Source organism: Urocitellus parryii, chromosome 13 (assembly GCF_045843805.1).
Source record: "Urocitellus parryii isolate mUroPar1 chromosome 13, mUroPar1.hap1, whole genome shotgun sequence".
Classification (NCBI taxonomy): Eukaryota; Metazoa; Chordata; class Mammalia; order Rodentia; family Sciuridae; genus Urocitellus; species Urocitellus parryii.
In genome coordinates, this window is record NC_135543.1 from 37,520,587 (window position 1) to 37,540,663 (window position 20,077).

The 20,077-nt window shown below is 34.6% G+C and overlaps 1 protein-coding gene across 6 annotated transcripts in view; it reads left to right on the forward strand.

Moving 5' to 3' along the window:
- The window catches only part of Nol4 (nucleolar protein 4), a 306,970-nt gene that overhangs the window by 168,348 nt on the left and 118,545 nt on the right, over positions 1-20,077 (forward strand). For 4 of the 6 annotated variants that reach the window (XM_077792305.1, XM_026400031.2, XM_026400032.2 and 1 more), the window contains one exon: positions 6,815-7,098. In XM_077792305.1, the coding sequence (XP_077648431.1) occupies positions 6,815-7,098 (284 nt within the window). Of the gene's footprint in view, positions 1-3,626; positions 3,646-6,814; positions 7,099-20,077 lie in introns of those variants that run through there. The other 2 variants (XM_077792306.1, XM_077792307.1) reach the window with 1 other exon arrangement.

A 20,077-nucleotide genomic window follows, 5' to 3' on the forward strand; every position in this document is an offset into this window, starting at 1 on the left:
ATGTCATACACAGATATGTTAATGTATTGCTTGTGACATTTGTTCTATTTATCAATATCAATATCAATACCTACATCTATAACTATAGCAATATCTATAATGTTAACCTTGTATAAAATTTTAGGCTGGGTTCTGTTGAACAAAACAAAGAAGTATAAGATGTAAAATGCTACCTCGTGGAAATTTACAGTTAAGTAGACTAATAAAACATATTTTTAAAGTCACAAGATGACAAAGTGTTAAAAGATGAAATAGCAGACTAAACAAACTCCCATTGAAACCTGCCTTATCAGGACCAGGGTTAGGGATTTGAGACCCTGTGACAGTTATGATTACTTAGGTGCAATTTAAGACAGGTAAAATAAGTAGCATCTAGTTCAAAAACATTTATCCTGGAATCCATGAATAGATCAGTGCCATAACTTGAGAGGGGGGATAGATGAAGAAATTATATACAGATGAATATATATGAATATATATAAATAAATATAAATGTATGTAAATGAATATATATACTTATATGTATATGTGTGTGTGTGTGTGTGTGTGTATTCATTTACCTCTAACTGCAATTTAACATTTTATTCTGACTGTAAGCAATAAAACACAGTGGTATTCACAGTAACTGTGACTTTGTCAACAGAATAAATCACAGATATTTTCAAATCACTTTGTAGAATATCAAAATGTTTATGCATGTCATTTTTCATAAAATACAAGTTATTTAAAACCCTAAAAACAAGTCAACAAGTAAGGTAAAAATAGTGTTTTATAAATTGTTTGTGTAATTAAGAAGCCATTGACAAACTATTCCACTACTGAACATTTAAAAAATGAATCATATTGGGATTGGGGAAAGTTTTGTTATGGGCCAACTGATAGTGGCTTAGAGATAGGAATGGAGGTAAACAGACTCTCCTCAGACCAGATTTGTATTGTTAGTGAGTTTTTCCAAGTATCTCCTCTGGGACAATGATTAATGTTTTTATAATACATGCAGGAAAAAAATAATGTACAATATCACATCCACATCTATCTAAAATGTGCAAATCCTGTGGCAGTCTGTGAAACAAACTTACTTCTGTACTCTTTCAGCTCTTTCCTGCCTCTGGAGCTATCTATCTATCTATCTATCATCTATTTATTTATTTATTTATTGCTCTTTTGTAAACTGGATTAGCTTCTACCATCACCATGATACAAGCACATGTATCTCACCTTCTTCACATCCCATCTCTTATTAGAGGCCTTTCCTATTACCCTTTGTCCCCCTTGATGTGTAGGTGACTTTCTCAGAAGAGCTTTGTGTATTCATTATTCTTTATGTGAGACTCACATATACCAGACACTACTTTCTACCTGACGCTGTAATTCTTCTGTGATAGCCTCAGGTAAGATCAAGTTTCATAGAGATGCTTTGGACGTATGATGCCAAGGACAGTGCCTTACACAAAAAATGTATTTCATAACATTTTAAAGAAAAAATATAAATAATACATCTTACCTCCTCATTGATAGGCCAGACAGTTGTATCATTTGATTACCATGCTGACATTCAGTTATATGCTTTGAAACAGCTAATTTATCCCACTGCCTTCTCTGTATTTCCTCCTTAAACTAAATCTCATTCTAAGAAGGATTTAAGAGCTATCAAGCAGAAGTCTTAGAACCACCCTTCTATAGAATTAATTTTGTAGAAAACAAACAATTTTTATTTTCTTGCCTTGAATAAAACCTGTTTTATTATTTTAAACTCAGTGTCCTCCACCCTTTTGGTGGTACGTGTATTTATTTACATCAGTGCATATGTCTTTGGCGTGAATGTTTTGACTTTGCAATGTGGTGTTGCTCTTTGTACATATTTAAGATTACATCACTAAGTAGCATATGATCTTGCAAATGGAAATGGGAGATTGCAGTTTTAATTATCTTTTCGAAGGGCTTTGTAACATTGAGACCTTGCAAGTATAGAACTTTTGTAGTCAGAATTGAGGTTTTTGCCCAGAAGATAACTGAAGATAATACTGAGAACAAGACTGTATAATTACATTTTTAAAAAGATATATTTTAGAGGATAAGTAAAATAGAAAAAGAATGGACATGACATCACAAATTTTTGAAGAAACAAAATTAGAAAAATGAGGAATGAACTTCTAGGTAGCAAATACACATGGACCAAAAGGCCTTAAGCTAGAAATGATTCAGGAAGTGAGAATGTGCCTAGGATCCAGACTAGAAAGTGCTAGAGAGATTCAAATCAAATCAGATCACCTGGTTTGTATTGTAGCATAGAGGAAGTTATAGTGTAAGATATAAGGTGTGATCTCACAATATATTAGAAGAGACCCCCCATTTTGGGGGATTGGTGAGGGTTGAACCCAGGAGTACTTAACCACTGAGCTCTTTTTATTTTTTGAGACAGGTTTTTGCTAAGTTGCTTAGGACCTCACTAAGTTGCCAAGGCTGGCTTTGAACTTGTAATCCTTCTACCTCAGTTTTGGGAGCTGCTGGGATTACAGGAACACACCACCATGCTGGGCTTCATTTTTTAAAATAACAGATCCTATAAGTAGGAAAAGACATAGAACAGAAGCCAGGAAGCATAAAAGGGAATTACAACTAAAATCCTTATTTTGCAAATAGATGTTGGAAAAATTTTTTTTAACTTTCTATGTTTTTATATTAAGGTACTACTCTTTTGGAGCAGGGTTTTTCCCATCTATATTTTGAGTTTAGAGATAGTTTTATGTTAAGATACAAAAAGGAAATTTCCTAAGGGTGCATCAAAGGACTTAGTGGTAATATAGTGCATTTGAGGAAAAATGGTAAAAAGATTTTTGGACTCTGTGATATCTGACCTGGATTTTAGGACTGAACTTCCAAGTACTAATCTTAAAATGAGGATGATATATATATATATATTTTTTTTTTCCTGTTCTTTTTGCCCAAGGCTCTTGGCCTAAAGGCCATATGAAGAACTACTGAAAATGACTGTATAAGAAAGTAGGTCAGGGGCTTTGAGAGATTCACACACACACACACTCACACATGTTATAGGAGACGGTTACAGTTAATTCTTTATATAAAACTAACAACCCACTGAATCTGGTGCATTTAAAACTATCGTCATATAAAACACTGGTTGGGACGTTCAAAACAACTTAAACCGTATTTCTAAGGTGTCTCCTGATTGAGGAAGTGGGCAGTAGGAATGGAGAAAGAATAAGACGAAGAGTCTGCCACTCAGTGTTACTGGACTTTCTTAGACAAGAGCTTTAGTCAAGTGAACTTGGCAAGGTTTCTACCACCCTAGATCTGTCCCATTAAAAGTGACCACAGAACATCCAACTGCCCTCCTGATGTCACTAGATTCCACACCGCCCTGTCATCACATTCCACATTCTCCTCTGTTGCTAGGTACCCTGGGCTCTCTTATTTTCCAAAGCTCCAGGTGCTGTTTTCCCTTGGGACTCAAATACAGAGTCTTTGGTTCAAATGCTATGGTACCCAGGCTGAATCCTTGAGAGAAGAACCTTCACCAGGGCCTGTGAACCTGAAGGCCATCCCCACAGCCTACACACGACACTACGTAGCGGGTGGTTCCCACACGCCAGCAGCCACTCAGGATGGAGCAGACCATGTTGGGTAAGGAAGCAGATTGCCCCTTTCAGGCAGTGAACTGATGTGAATTGGTTCCCATAAACAGAGGAGTCTGAAGTCTGTGATTTTAATTTCTAAATAAGTACCTTTAAAGAAGAGAGAACAAGAATCTTCAATGTGGTTACATGAAGCTCAACAATATTAAATTGCTTATTTATCCTCAGCTTACTATTCACTCTCTGTTCTTGACTGAATTTTTAAAATTAAAGACATCAAAAACTTTGTTTTAAATTTTGATTTATGGAACAGTACCATGAGACATTATTTTTTTAACTGCTTAAATTACAAAATTGGTGAACGTGTATTTGATACAAATGAATATAAATCAGTCATTTGTTCTTTACAAAACATACTCATTTATTCAGGAAAGAAATATGTAAAGCTCTTGAATTTGGTTACCTTGGTAACATCTGGAGTGAACTACTCCATCTAAAAATATTTCTCCTTTATTGTTTATATTTTATGCTGAAACTATAATTAAATGACATTTATTAAAGTCTCTCATGATAAATGATGTTTATCTTACCTAAAAATGAGTAAATGATATAGTTTTATGAGATATATGTGGTGATTTTAGATTAAAGAAATAGATAAGGCATGTTTAATTTTTAACTATAAAAGAAATTTAATTTTTATGTTAATGTGTATTTAATTTTTAATTATTTAGGGTTATTTATTCATTATTGCTAAGGCTTTTTATGTTAAGTACCTTTTTTAAAAGGGTTCTAGTACACAAATGCTAAATCATATTTTTCCTTCATAAATTAAATATAAGTAATTGAACTATATTTGAATATGCCCATTATGATTTTTTTTGGACTTTCTTAAAAAGAAAAAACTTTAAAAATCAGAATTAACCTGTTATACATTAACATAAGGACTTCAATTCAAATAAAGAGACATGAGCGATTTTCTAAATTACTTATACAAATCCTCCCCCTAATTCTGTACGTCAAAGCTCTGGACATTTTATCGTTAAAAGCTTATTTTTTTTATTTCCCAAATTAATAGTATAAAAACTGCTGTGTCATTACTTATGGGTAGTTTCCTATATTATCTTGCATATATTCTGTATGTATGAATTCTTTTATTGGGCAGGAGGATGGGGATTGAGCCTAGGGGTATTTTACCACTGAGCTATGTCCCCAGTCCTTTTTATTTTTTATTTTGAGACTGAGTCTTGCTAAATTGCTTAGAGCCTCCTTACATGGCTGAGATTTGCCTCTAATTTTCCTCCAGAGTTGCTGGAGTGAAAGGAGTGGGCCATCGCATCTGGCCATAAACTTTTTTGAATTGGTATATAAAAAGAATAATTGAGTAGAATGTGATATCGGAATATGTTAGTACTCTTTTTTAGAAAATAGTTTTAAAATTCATTTTAAAATACTGTTCTGAAAATTAAATTTAAACATAATGCCCTGTGTTTTAATTCCTTATTAAAGCCCTGAACCTTCATCCTGGGCCCTGGCCTCTCCTGTGTCCATTCTTACCTGTTTTGTTTGTAACTCTCTGTGGTTGTCCCTTCTTCTATATTGGCACTACTTTAGTTTGAGCTTTCAAAGATGCCAACTTATATGACATCTAAAATATCATTTTCTTCCACGTCACTTCTCACAAATAAAATTAAAATTGCTTCTGTTTGTTCTCAGAATCAACTCCAAGCCCTTTGATATACAAAACACTTCCTGGGGTGCTCTCATCCTGTTAGATTTATCTCCCCTCATTTTCTCCTTGGTGCTCTTGCTTTCATCCTTCTTCTCACCTGCCCTGTGTGTCCTTCCATCTGAGACTTTGCAAAGCTGACACTTCTATAGGGAATGCTCTCCCCAGACTTCAGCGGCTCATGGCTCACTCATCCTGTGGAATTCGACTGACATCACCTTCTTTAGAAAGCCTGCTGTCTTATTCCTTGTACTGGATTATAGCCTTTTTGCTCTGCATTTGAATTGCATGTTTAATTCTCTATTTTTTAAAAAAATTATCTGTAAACTCATTGAGGCAGAGTCTGTAGAGGCCAAATTTTTGAACCCATATGGGCCACAGGATAGGCCCTTAAGAAATGTTTGTGGAAAACATGGATGAACAGGAGATATAGTACACTCCTTTAGAATTTAAATATTTCCATGAATATAATTTATTTTAAGGTACAAAGTATTTTATTCCACACACAAATATAATGAATACTTGATAATATTCAGGAATCAGACAAGAAAATCAAAAGTAATGAATATTATGCCTCTTGTTTGCTTACATTCATATAGTTTCCTTAATAGCCTTTAAAGAAAACAATTGAACACCTCTGTCTATCATAATTCTTTATAATTAGTAGCAAATTCTCCTCATATAGGTAAAGACGAATTAATTAAGAAAACAGAATATTGTTTTGTGTAAACTTGGTCTATGTGTTTTGTTTTCAGAAATTTGGGATCATATTGGCTACACTATCTAAAGTTTTCTAGCCAGTACTTTCTGATTCACATTTTTCTTTATCTAAAATTGGACTATTGAGTGACTGCATAATATTTGAACCATTCCAACATTTATTAATCCAGTATTCTATTTTTGTTGCTTTATGTCACCTCCAAATTTTTGCTACTCAAATTTACACTGATGTTAAGTGTATTTTTTTTAACTTATTCAGAGACGTACATAATGATTAGGCTTCTTAGGTTTAAAAATCTCAGAAGTGTAATGACCATAGCAAAGTTTATGAGCACTTCCAGTGTTTTAGATGCATATTAAAACTCATAAAGGTTGTACCAATATGCATCTCCATTAACCAGTGATAGGTAATGCTTTTCATTAGAGACTTCTTGGTAAATCTGGATATTCTCACTGGAGAAATAAAATCTATTTGCAAAGTAATTGAGAATTTATTTTATTCTTTGTTTAAATTTACTTTGAGATGACATTTGGTATCCAACTGTTTATTTTATCTTCTTCATATTATTTCATGTCTTGTGCTTTGATGTGCCTGTTAGATTAAAAATAACAATAGCTGCATTGCAAGGTTACTGTTTAGGTTAAATTACATATTATATATAAAATTAGTTGGCACAATGTCACACACAATAGGAACTCAGCAAATGCAAGTTGAAGTTGAAAAGGAGAGCATATTAATTAAAATAAAAATATAAATTTTTCTTTCCAACAGATGATTCTGCTGCAGAGAGCTTTAATGGCAATGAGACTCTGGGGCACAGTTCAATTGCTTCAGGGGGAACACACAGCAGGGAGATGGGAGACTCCAACAGTGATGGCAAGACTGGGGTGGAACAGGATGAACAGCCACTGAATCTGAGTGACAGTCCCCTCTCTGCACAGCTGACTTCGGAATACAGAATAGATGATCACAGCAGTAATGGGAAAAGCAAATATAAGAATCTTCTAATTTCTGACCTCAAGATGGAACGAGAGGCGAGAGAAAATGGAAGCAAGGTAAGGTCATGTTACAATTTCCAGAGAATTTTTAAGTTGGTCATGAAGGTCACAAAGAAGCATCTATATGTGCTGGAGATAATGATTGTGGCCAATAAAATATTTAAAGCAAATCCCCAAAATATGTTACCAAGAATCTTATAATCATGCATATTGTGTGTCCATAAAATATGATTTCAGTAAAAACGATGAGTAAATTGGATCATGTCTCAAAACTCTTGGTATTTTTGACAGAATTGCCTGATTTCATGTATCTCATTTATATAATCTACTTATGGATCTGTCTCTGGGAATTTATAGAGCTCAGGTGTGAAAGTTTCAGTCTCAGTACACAATTTTCAACTATAAAAAGATCACTATCTTGTTTCTCTAGATTGGATAGGTGTGTGTAGCAATAACATTTCAATTAAATTCTCCAGTTTGCTTTGGAGACCTGGGGACTGTAGTCAGTAATTTACTTTCTGGCACCAGAGAACTATTTAGTGTCAGTTTCCTGGATGAAATCTGTGGATTAAATACCCACTTAAAGAAGTGATTCATCATAAATTATATTACACAAAAGTCAGAAACATGTTTCAGACATATTATCTGAATTTTCTAGATTCTTTGCATTAGACTTCGTGACAACCACCCACCAATTCTCAAATGCTTTATTTTTAAAAATTAAGCTTAAATGTATACAATTTTGAAATTGCTGAGGCTGGTGAATTTTCTTTGTAACTTTGGAAGATGTACTTTAGGGACACAGGAGGATTTTTATGCAGTGTACATTTTTATGTCCTTCTCTTGCCTCTACCTGTAAGATGGAGTTGTAGACTGGTTTCTGACATGCATTCCTAAAAATGAAACATCTTAATCTGGATTAATTTCTGAATTTGCTGAGGCACTATGCTTCCTAAATTGGCTCTATTTAAATCGTCTCCTTGCCTGAGGGTGTGTCGTTTCATCTTCTTTTAAGCAAGTCACTAGACATCACCAGACACTTAAGCTCTTCTGCCTGCGGGAGGCTGCTACAACTTTTGCTGTGGTAAATTGCACAAATGTCCTCAGTGGTTTGAAGCCGGATCACACAAGCACAAATGATTTTATATTTGCTAACATGATCTGAATCACTGCATACATTTTACAGAACAAAATCATCCTAAACGATTTCCCGCCCACCACATTACCCTATCTTTACAAGGATTAAAGAATCATGAAACATCCTTCTTATGCTATGTGCTTGTTCAATTTTTTTCCCTAAAATTATCCAGTGGTTTGATCTTCTCTTCTTTCTCCCCTTGTTCAATGTTATCTGGGGAACTTTGCTCATTAAAGCATGTTCCTGCACACATTAACCAGAATGAAATTACCTTTTGGCTCTATTAAAATAGAGTTATGAAACACAGATTGTTGGTGCTATTATCTGAGAGTAAAATAAGCAAAGGACTAGCACAGAAGGAGATACTCTTTTGAGGTAGCATCAGTTACCAGTTACTAACCAAACAGCCAACAGAGAAGAAGCAGTGAGCCTAAGAAGAATCAGAAGGGTGTACAGTATATAAAAGCCAACAAAGTTCACCTTTCAAGGAGATGTTGGTCAATCTAGTTAACAATGCTGAGAAATAAAATAAGATGAAGGTATAAAATAATGGAACTTATACTAATTTAACTCTGGATATCTGTATTAAAACATGATTAGACCTTACAGTTATACAATTAAAAAAATAAACCTGGCATACTCAAAGCAGTGGTATAGGTAGCAGAGACAGCTCACAGAAATATCAGTCTTTATTTATAAGACACTTAACTATATACAGTTTTGGGGAAGAGGATACATATGCATAGGAAAGCTTTTTTACTGCAAGTATAGGCAAATATTCTTTCCTAGGTTAAAACATAGAGTTCAAGTAAAAAAAAATATTATTTCTATTGCTGTAATAGTCAAAATGTGCTTCCCAGAGGAAATGAGTCTTGAACTTGAAGGGAATGTGAGATTACCATTATTTTTCAGCCATCTCTTGCTAGATACTGTGAAGATCCTTTAATGCAGACAGGGAAGAATCTGGGTCTCAGGCTAGAGAGCCATTGGCCATTTCAATCTGTGTATGACTTCACATCATGGCATGTGAGGAAGAACCTTCCATTACAACATGAGATAAACTATTTGCCACCAATTAATTCATTTGCCAAATATTTATCGAGGAGTTATACTTGTAAGATACTACTGTAGGAAGCAAAAATCTGCAAATGAGTGAAGAAGGGTCCTTGCCCTTCAACAGCTCCTGGTATAGCAAAAAAGGGAGCTGAATTTATGCTTAAAGTCTAATATATAAATATTTTTATACCAGGGATTAAACTCAGGGGCACTCAACCACTGAGCCACATCCCCAGCCCTATTTTGTATTTTGTTTAGAGACAGGGTCTCATTGAGTTGCTTAGCACCTACCTTTGCTGAAACCGGCTTTGAACTTGAGATCCTTCTGCCTCAGCCTCCCAAGCTGATAGGATTATGGGTGTGTTGCCATCATGCCCTGTTGATTATGGTCTGATTCTTTAAGTGATACAATGTCATATGGACAGGGTGAAATGAGAGAACGAAAGTGGGGAACCCAAGGGACCATACTGATTCTTTTTTTGTTTTGTAGAACAGATTTTTTTTTCTCTTTGAAAAGTTTAATAAAGTTGACAAATTTCTAGTAAGACAGGGAAAAAGTATGAAACAAGGCACAAATTATATTCTTTTCTCAGAAATATAAAAATAAACATTAATACTAATGCTGTTCCTTCTGTTATATTAAACATAGTGTATAAATAGCCTTGTGCCAATACTTTGTTGTTGTTGTTGTTCTTTTTCTTAAGGATGACTGGGGGGAAAGAGTGGTACCAGAGATGAATATAGAAGGGCAAGTGGGAATTGCTTGGATGAAGATTATTAATGGTGGAGGGTTAAGTGTGTTTTGAGGCATTCATCTATGAGAACACCTGCTTGGCTAGGAGATTTGCAAGAAGCTTAGAATGGCCACAGGAGAAGAGGATGTGCAATATGACTAAGTACAAAGAGGCTGCGTCATTAAAGGATTTAGGCCCCTTTAAGACTTTGGATTATGATCAATAGGTAGAGTTAAGTATGATCATCTTGTAGTCATATTGGAATCTAAGAAAAATTATTCTGGCAATAATTGTGGTAGTGAATTAATAAGAAAGGAACTCAGGGAAGGGTAAATGAATTTGGTTAGAGAGCTACTCTAGCAACCCAAGAGAAAAATAATAACATTTAAAGTCAAATAAATGGAAATGGGAATGGAAAGCAGATATAAAAACAAATGGAACATGTTACTTTTATACTTCTGATGTTTTATTTGCAGCACCATTATTTATAAGTCCATAGATTATATATAGCCAAACTCCTAGTGATGGCCGTTCACATTAGAATATAATATGAATAACCTCTATCTGGCCATATCCAATTAGGGTTTACATTCTAAGAGCACAGAAATAATGTTTACCTTGCTTAATGCAGTATGCTTAGTATTTGGCTTACCATCTGGAACACAATAGTTTGTCAATAAATATTTTGAAGAAATTCATAAAGGTTTACTGGATGTGGGAAGTAAGACAGAGAACATTCTAGAGTGACTCCAAGATTTTTCACTTGGTTGCCTGAGTGGATGGTGATCGCATTTGTCAAGATTCAGAGTGAGAAACATTTGGATAAGGAGTTTCAATAGATAAGGTTTACAGTGCCTTTTGCAATATCCATTGGACATCATAGTAGGTATTGGAGATACTTGTGTCAGCTGTATGAAGAATGATGTGAAGAATGATGTGAGTTGGTGAGAGAGACATTTAAAAGATTTCAGAGCAGAAGGTGTGCTGCCCAGGATATACATGCTTGATATAATCACCCATTAGGAAAAGGTGGCTAGAAAGGAGTTTGTAGAAGAACAATTATGCAAGCAGAAAAAAAGAAGGCAGCCAGATAAAGAAATGTTTTAGAAGCCAAATTGTGGCATATTTCATATATGTGTAAGTGATTAAATTAAGTCAGTCTTAGGTGAAGAAGTGACAGAGATTTAAGCCTGGATCATAGTTAGGAGAATGGATGGCAGGAGAAACATTTGAAGAATTAGTGGGAATTTTGACTGAGATGGAAAAGCCTAGTCATTTTAACTAGAAAGGAAACGGTATGGAATTTGTTCTGGTATTTCTTCTTGTAATCTGAATCTGAATATAAATGGCTTGAGGGCTCCTGGTTTGGGATCAACACTTATTTTATCCCATTGCTATCAGATGAAATGCATTCTAAAGTTCTCTGTGATCAGTACTATCTCTTGTGGTTCCTTAGGAATGCTCCATCACTTCTGTTTGACCTTTTGAAGTGACACTACTACCATTTTTTTTTCTTCCTTGGAGGGATATAAAAGCTTAATTATATAGAATCTTTGAGAAGCTTAGATTCCTGTGAGTTTAATATTGACCTATTTCTCAGTTTTGTTATGAATAATATCAAACAAAAGTGATTATGAGGCATTTAAAAAATAGAGCGATGAATAGAAATGCTTATAAAGAATAGCTGAGTTGGACTATGCCATTTACTGATTGCTTATTATTATGCAAATTCACTCACTAGACTAGCAGGGAATCACTTTAACCAATCTAAAAACTAAATATATGCCGTTGAAAGAGTTTAGGTGGTATTTATTTTCTTTGCTGATAGCCACATTTTTAAGGGGCAACTTAATAACATTAGAATTCAGAAGTGAGAGCAGAAATGATGATGAGTTTAGAAAATAAGACCCACGAGAAAGCGTTAAGGGACTAGCTGTAGAGAAAAAGAGAAGACAATAAATTGCAAATCTAGAGCCTACTGTCTCTTCTAAAATTATTAATAGATGAGAACGGAAACAAATCCATAATTTGAACAGAGATAAATACATGACTTAAAAACACTAAATTGTAGAATATTCTTTTTAATTTTCTGTTTTTCTTTTAGTACTTGTTAAACAGTGGCTTCTTATTTAATATGGTGAAATATCCTTAAGCAATCTCATGAAAGGATAATGTTTCAAATAATAACTTGTGGGAAGGTGTTTACCATTGAAGGATAATGTGCAACAGTGGTTACTGCATATTTGGATTTGGGCTCAGTTCCCAAAATACCTCAGTCTTCACTTTATTTAATAGTATTGTTTTTGCCCACGTGGCCCATATTATATTTTTTCAATTAACTTTTCCATTAAATTTTTACCAAAATGAATGTTACCATTCAAATTAAATTTTCCAGAATATTAATCCTAATTACCACAAATAATTATTATGTGATTTTCTTTAGATATGATGGATAGAAGTAATATATTTTTCAAAATATCTCTTTTAATGGTTTGGGTATAATGAGATCTTTTAAATACTATGAGTAATGGATTGACTTACGAAATAATATTATCTTGGTCTTTGTGGGTATTTCAGCACATAATTGCTTCAATTTGATGATTTTCAATATCTGGCTCTCTTGGTGTTATGCAGTTATTCCTTACCAGATCTTGTGTAAGGTAGAAATAACCATATTGATCTTAATTCTAGAGAGAAACCACTGCAGTGAATATACACAATCTGTACTAGGCACTGTCATGAGTGTTGAAGGACAAAGAAAAAAAGGCAGTCTTTGTCATTAAGAACTCACCCTTTGTTGAGAAAGAGGGATGCTAACTTAATGTCTTAAGAAGAGCAGGTATAATTATCAGATGTATCTAAACAAAAGGAAATAAAATCTGGTGGCTTGTGATTCAACTGACATGATTTATACAATTAGTTATGTGATAAGGCCTGGCATTGAACCCAAGCCTCTTGACTCTGCAGTCTGTACATTTCCTATACCCATACTGACTGATGCTGTGTGAGTCCAGACATCTCTGTGGGTCACATTGTGCCTGTGATGGGCAAGCCACTCAGAGAGATAGAGCATATTTGTTAGTCAGCTTTGCATCTCAGCAACAAAATACCTGACATAATAATCTTAAATGGAGGAGCAGTTTATTTTTGCTCACTGCTAGGTCCATGGATGGTTGGCCCTATTGTTTGGGGGCCTGTGGCAAAGCGGTATATTATGGCAGGAGAGTGTACCAGAGGAGATGTTCACCTCATGGTGAACTGGAGTGGAAGATACAGACAGGAAGGGGCCAGGGTCCCAATATCTCCTTCAAGGGCATGCCCCAATGACCTAACATCCTTCTATTAGGCACCACCTCTTAAAGCCACCACTTTCCAAAAGCACCATAGGTGGACAACCAGACATGTAAAACATGGGCCTTTGGAGGACTTAAGATCTAGGATGTAGCAGCATCTAGTATGATTCACAGACAGTTTCTTGATAAATGACAATACTTGCAGCAACATTTCTTATATAAATATTTGTTTTTCTTTTTAATATGTGAATTATTTTACAAAAATAAAAATAATATATGAAAGGCCTCTATTGGAAAACTAAGCAAGTCTGTCAAATATCTATTCATTGTTTTAGTTTTTCAATGTAAACAAATGTATAATTGAGAAAGAATGGGTCTTTCAAAGGCCCTAGAATAAATTTCAAAATTACAATTTATTAATTACCAATTTGAAAGTAATCTTCATACTTTATGTATAAATATATATTATACATATATTACTTATAGGTGTATTTGGACTTACACACATAAACACAGAGTTATTTTATTATATACTTAATTATATGGACTTCATTTCTGCTCATTAATGGGTACATTTTTCCTTCTGTGCTTAGTATATTTTTAAATAAAAACATACACAAGAAGGATAGAATATGGTATGATTCATTACTTTGGTAGTATCTGTCATATTTGCAATCTAAGTTTAAATGTGTATAATTTTGTAAAAAAAAAAAAAGACCTTAGGGACTGTAAAATCAACCACATTATAGAATAATATAATTTTTAAAACCAACAGCCACTCATTTTACACAGATTAAAAAACTGAGCCCCACCCAAGTGGCTCCTAACACCCAAATCATTTTCCTTTTAAATCATCCTGTTGCTAGGCTTACCATTACATATGATTATTTTCCCTAATGTTCCTTCAGGAAGCGGGAGGGCAGAGCTATCTTATAAGTGGTTACTATGCATACTGCAGTCCAATGTTTATTTCACATTTGTTATCTCAGAAGAATGAAAGAGCAAGGGTCTTCTATAATTTATATCCTGAAAAGTCCAAGGTGAAGTTGATATTTAATTCTGCGCATGCAGCAAAATATGAATTTTCACTTCCGTTTTAAACATGCAAGTGTTCATTTGGGTCAGTACAAAGTCTCAACTGGCCCTCCAGCCATTGATGCTATGCATTCATAAATAATCTGGTCACAGCTATAAGTTTCATTTTTTTAATCCAAATACAAAACAAAGAAAACTGACCAATTGTTAGCCTTTTATTTATTAATGGTTCAAAAATAATTAGTTTTATTTTGTATGTCTTTGTATTTAACGTATTATATTTGTTTTCAGGCTTTTGATTTTGTTTTGTTTTAGGTGTGTATGCCTGTCCATTTTACATTTGTGTTCAATATTAGAAATAAGGACAAACGGCTAAAAATATCCTAGTTTGTAGGTAAATTTAGAATGGAGAGGAGCTCTAGGAAAAAGAACTCTAGTTTAAACACTCCAAAGTAATTAGTGCATTTCTCAAAATATTTAGTATTACCAGGATTTCTTGAAATGCTCAGTATTGACCCAAATTTGAGAAAAAAAATAAAAGAAAAAATGTTAGAACAGAGTCATAGAGTTTTACATTCCAGTTGTTTCAGTTTAATGGTTTCTGTTGTTCCTATTAATATTAAGTGTTAGATGAATTCTAAAGTAGGCACCTGAAAACCTCATGATTACTGTTCATTTTTGTAATTTTGAAATGAAGATCTTGAAGTTAGCAGGGATCAAGAGAATGACTCAGATGACAGAGTTAAAAAAAATAAAAATAAAGAATTAACTCATTTACTTATTCCAAGGATTAAAAACAAAAGATTAATAGTGTTAAGTTTTTCCTATGTGTCAGGCACTACTCTAAGAACTAATTTATGTAATTGGTACAACTATCCAATGGAATTAGGATGCATTTTATTCCATTTTTTTTTCCAGAGGAGAAATCTGAGACTTAAATGAGTTACAAATATGGTTATATCAAGGATTATTAGAATTTGGATTTAAGCTCTAAGTAACTTGGCTCACATCTAAACTGCACCATGATGTAAGTTAAGAGATTTTGGTATAGTCTGAAAATGAGCAGCAGCAAATTTTACTAAGACCTCCATCTATTAGTTTATGGCTCAGTTATTCCCTACTCAGAAATTCACACCTAACGACTCTGTGACCTGGGGAAATGCTGTATGTTTTGACCCTAGATACTTCACCAATAAAATGTGTATCATAATTGTTAACTTGCAGGCAATTGTAGAGATCAAATAAAGATTATGTGTATTTTTCATACAAGTGCACAATAAATGGAGCTGCACAGTAATCGTTATTGATTTCAGAATTTGGGGCTTAGCTGAATTTTGCAAGAATGTCTTCACTCATGCATATTTATTGGAGAAGCTTAATACTTATATTCAGCAGTCTACAAATTACTTACTGAGACTGGCAACTTGAGGAAGCATATTAACTTCTTTAAGCTAGTGAATACTACTTTCTTTTTCTTTTTTGCCTCTTCTTCCTTCCTTATTTCCTTTTAGTTACTTATTGTATAGGAATCCAGAATCTACAATATACATTTCCAGAGGCATTTTTTGCATTCATTCTAAAACCTATTTCTGTGAATAGTATGCACTTAAGAAATAGATTCTGAGACATCTTGAAAGCTCTGCTTATAACAATTCTGTTGGAATCTATTCAATTAAAACATCCCTATCCCTATACCATCTATCATGATCACTCCAGCTTGAAAATTTTTTTATTTTCTAAACTTCTCGAGGAAAAAAATCGATGAAGAATGAGGAAAAGGTGACAGTATGGTGGTTGCAGAGCCTGACACTACAGTGACTTACATGCATGAGGCTTGCTCCCTGTCAAATGTTTGTTGGACACAGTGCAGTGACATGAGAATATGCTGAATTGATTTTTATCCCATCCACTTTCTCATACCAGAATTTTCTTCGTAGTGCCACCTGGCTTTACCAAACTCCCCACTATGTAAAGGACATTGAACTTCACTTAGAATATGAGTCTGATATATTCTGGATTATAAATCTCTTAAAACCAGAAATTCCAGAGATTCCTCCCTGAATATTTTACCATAAACTGTGATTCAAATGGAATGGATTTCCAGCCTGGTAACCGAGGAAGATAGTATCATAGCAGGCTGGAGATATTTGGGGGTTTGTAAGATTCTGAAATTCTCAAATCACAATATGCAAACTTTGTATAAAGAAAATTAAACATTTAAAATTGATCTCATTTGGTGTTTAAGATGATATTTTAAATACCACATTATCAACATTATCTGAGATATGTATTTCTATACTTTCATTAACTAAGATATTTCCTAGTTTTAAACTTCTTTATTATTCATAGTTATCCAGGGTAAGAAAGCCAATAAGATACACACAGACATGTAGAATGGGATATATTATATGAGATTGGCTCATACAACTATGGAAGCTAAGAAGTCCCATGATCTGCCATCTGCAAAAATAGAGGCCGAGGAAAATTAGTAGTATAGTTCCAAATGAAATCCAAAGGTCTGAGAATTAGGGGAACTAACAGTGTAAGTTCCTTTCTGAATCAGAAGACTCAAAAATAAGGAATGTCTATGTCTAAAGACACGGGAAGATGGAGAGTCCAGCCTAAGAAAATAGAGTAGGCTCACCCTTCTCCCTCTACTTTGTTTTGCCAGACCCTCAAGAGATGGGATGATGCCCACCCACACTGGGTATTCTTTACCCAGTACTAATCTCAGTTTACCAAATCCTTATCTCTTTTAAAAACACCCTTACAAACACACCTAGGAATAATGTTCCAGTAACTTAAATACTTTTCTTGTAAAATTAATAATAAATATTGATCTAAAGTCTATATATCTTTTGTTACATGATATGACAATAGGAGAGAAAAGAAACAGATATTTGCTTAGTACATGTAGATATACACACAAACATATTCGTAACAAAGTGGAAATACTCATGACTATTATAGTCCTTTTTATGTAAATAATCCCATGTTCATTACTGGTGTATATAATTACCTTCTATTAGATATTCTGTATTCCCTTTGCCTTCAGCAATCCCCTTCAGTTGGTCAAGGATCTTTATCTGGTGAGGGATTCACACCTTAATTCTTGAAGGTTCATTAATAATATTTTCTGGTTTGGGTTCTTGTAGTTTTCCATTGACATTTATCACAGGACATTGTAAAACTAAGCTATGACATAGGAGAACCTCCTACATTCCAGACAAGTTATCTCACCTCCATTGTGGAGGAATAATTTTACTTCCTCTTGGTATCTTTATCAACCATCTAGTCAACACACTCAGAGGCAAAAGAAGTTCAAAGTATCCAAACAGCCATCTTAACTAAAAGTTCAATGAAATTGTTTCCTGGTAGGACTATTCTTCCCTCTGGAATTAAGACCTGTAGTCTATCAGGGCATAAAGTCATGGGAATAAGAAGCAACATTTTTGCTAGTAGGTCACTAGTGGCAATAGTGATGCTACTTCCATTTCCACCCCTTGATTTTTAGACCCATGGATACTGGCTATCAAAACAGTATCATATATTTGATGCCGATTCAGAGAACATACAACCTTCTAAAGAACCTTTCTCCGGCTCTGCAAGGTATTGCTATGGACCTACCACTTTGACCAAATCTTCAAAAGGCAATTATACCTTTCTATCATGCCAGCTATTTCAGGATGTTGGGAACTAAAGGGGAATAAAGCAGGGCCAAAGAATTTAATGAGCATGCACCTATTGCCACTCTTTTCCTTATTTATTTTTTTCTTTGAAATGAGTTCCTCCATCAGAAGCAATGCCGTATAGAACACCCCAAAGGTGGAGAAGACATAAGGCATTCTATAAAAGTCCATGGATGGTAGTGTTTACAGAAATATTATTGTATGCAAAGAAAAAAAATCTGTATCTAACAAAAGTGTCTGTTTCATAAAGGACCAAATGTTGCCCCTTCCCTGATGGAGGCAATCAGTGTGATTAACCACCCTACCACCTGATTGAAATAATGCCAGTTTGATCTCTGAGTCTGGTAGATTGGGTACTTAGAATAGTAGATGATGCCTGCCTGGCTGGTGATGATGTGCCTTACCCATTCTGCTAGTTCAAATGGTGGTAATCTATTACAGAAACATTTTTACACACATATAGACAGAGTTTTAGCATGTATTTGGGCATTCCTTAGCCCATTCAAGTTGACATATAGAATTAATCCATCCAAGATACCTCTAGAATACTTGCATAATTTAACAGTGTCTATGGGAATGATTGGTGATGGGACATACTCAGGACCCAAGGAGAGACAATTCCCATCTGAGATACCTCTAGAATACTTGCATAATTTAATATTAGTTGGGAAAATTGTCTTTGGGTAAGAATTGTCCAAGTCATCAAATAGTCCTCTGTTTGAGTGTAAACTCGGTGCCCTACCAGAGAGTATGGCAGCAAAGAGCACATCTCTGAGGGAGTAATACCAACTATCAAATGAATAACAACAAAATAGAAAAAAAAGATATGAATATCAGTTTTTTAGGGGGAAAATGTTTTGTGAAAACCAAAAGTAGAGAATTGAGGAAGACTTCATGAAGGAAGGAAGATTGTATAAGCTCCCCAAATCAGGATCACTTAAATGAGAGAAGTTTGAGAGGTTGAAAAGGAATGGGAGCATAAAGTCCAAAGCAGGTGACACCACTGCATATTTTCATGAGAGAATTTCAGTAGGATGTCTCAGCACTACGTGGACTGATTCATGGGTGCAAAATACAGGAGGTAGAGTGAATTTTTCTGAGGTCCAAGGGCCTTTGCCAGGGCAGGAACGGCACCAGCCTCAGTTTTGAGCTTATGGAGTTTTAAGTGCTAGATGATCATGGAGTTAGGTATGATTGACTGACAGGTGGAGTGTGAGGCCAGTGGTGAAAGAAAGACAGCAGATGAGGAAAGACGTAGGGTCATCAGCAGAGTTTTAGCTGGAGGCTAAAAGGAAAGTGAACAGGCCTGAGCTGCTCCGTTTTGGATGAAAGCAGAGGAACACTGAATAGGAATAGAGATGAAGCAAACAGAGTAGGAAAACACAAAGCTCCTGGCATATATGTCTGGCACACAAAGAGCTGCAGTAATGGATCATTTTGAAGGGTATAGAGAGACGTGGAGGAGAAGGAACAGGGAAGGAGACATTAAACTGGATGTCCCTGAGCCTTCCAGAGAGACATTTCTATTGTCTTTGAGAACAAAGGACAGAACTCAAAGCACTGAGACATGAATCAATATATGGTTTTCTCAGAAAAAAAAAGGTATGCACAGTAAAAGCATTCATCAGATTTGTATAATTTGTATTTATGTTTTCAAATGATATTAATAATAACTACAATTATAAAATGAAGTATGAATTTAAGTTGATATTTTAAGACAGCCTTAACATTGACATTTCAAGTGAAGTCCGCAACTAGCTTGAGCACTAATTGTGCACTAAGCCTAGAAAATGCAGAAATGAAAAAGGCATAGGTTCACACCCCAGGGCATCAGGAAAAAAAAAAGTGGGAAACATGAAACATGTAGCAAAGACAGTCTCCTAGGACAGTAATATATAATGTATACAGACATTAGTTGGGAAAGTTGTCTTTGGGTAAGAATTGTCCAAGTCATCAATGAGCCATAAATATAGGAGAATTTTTTTTATTATTATTGAGAGGAGGAAGATGTGAGTTTGAGATGCTCATGAAAGATTTTCCTGAATATCTGTCACCTTATCTGTGTAGTAAAAGAAAAACAATTTCCAGCCA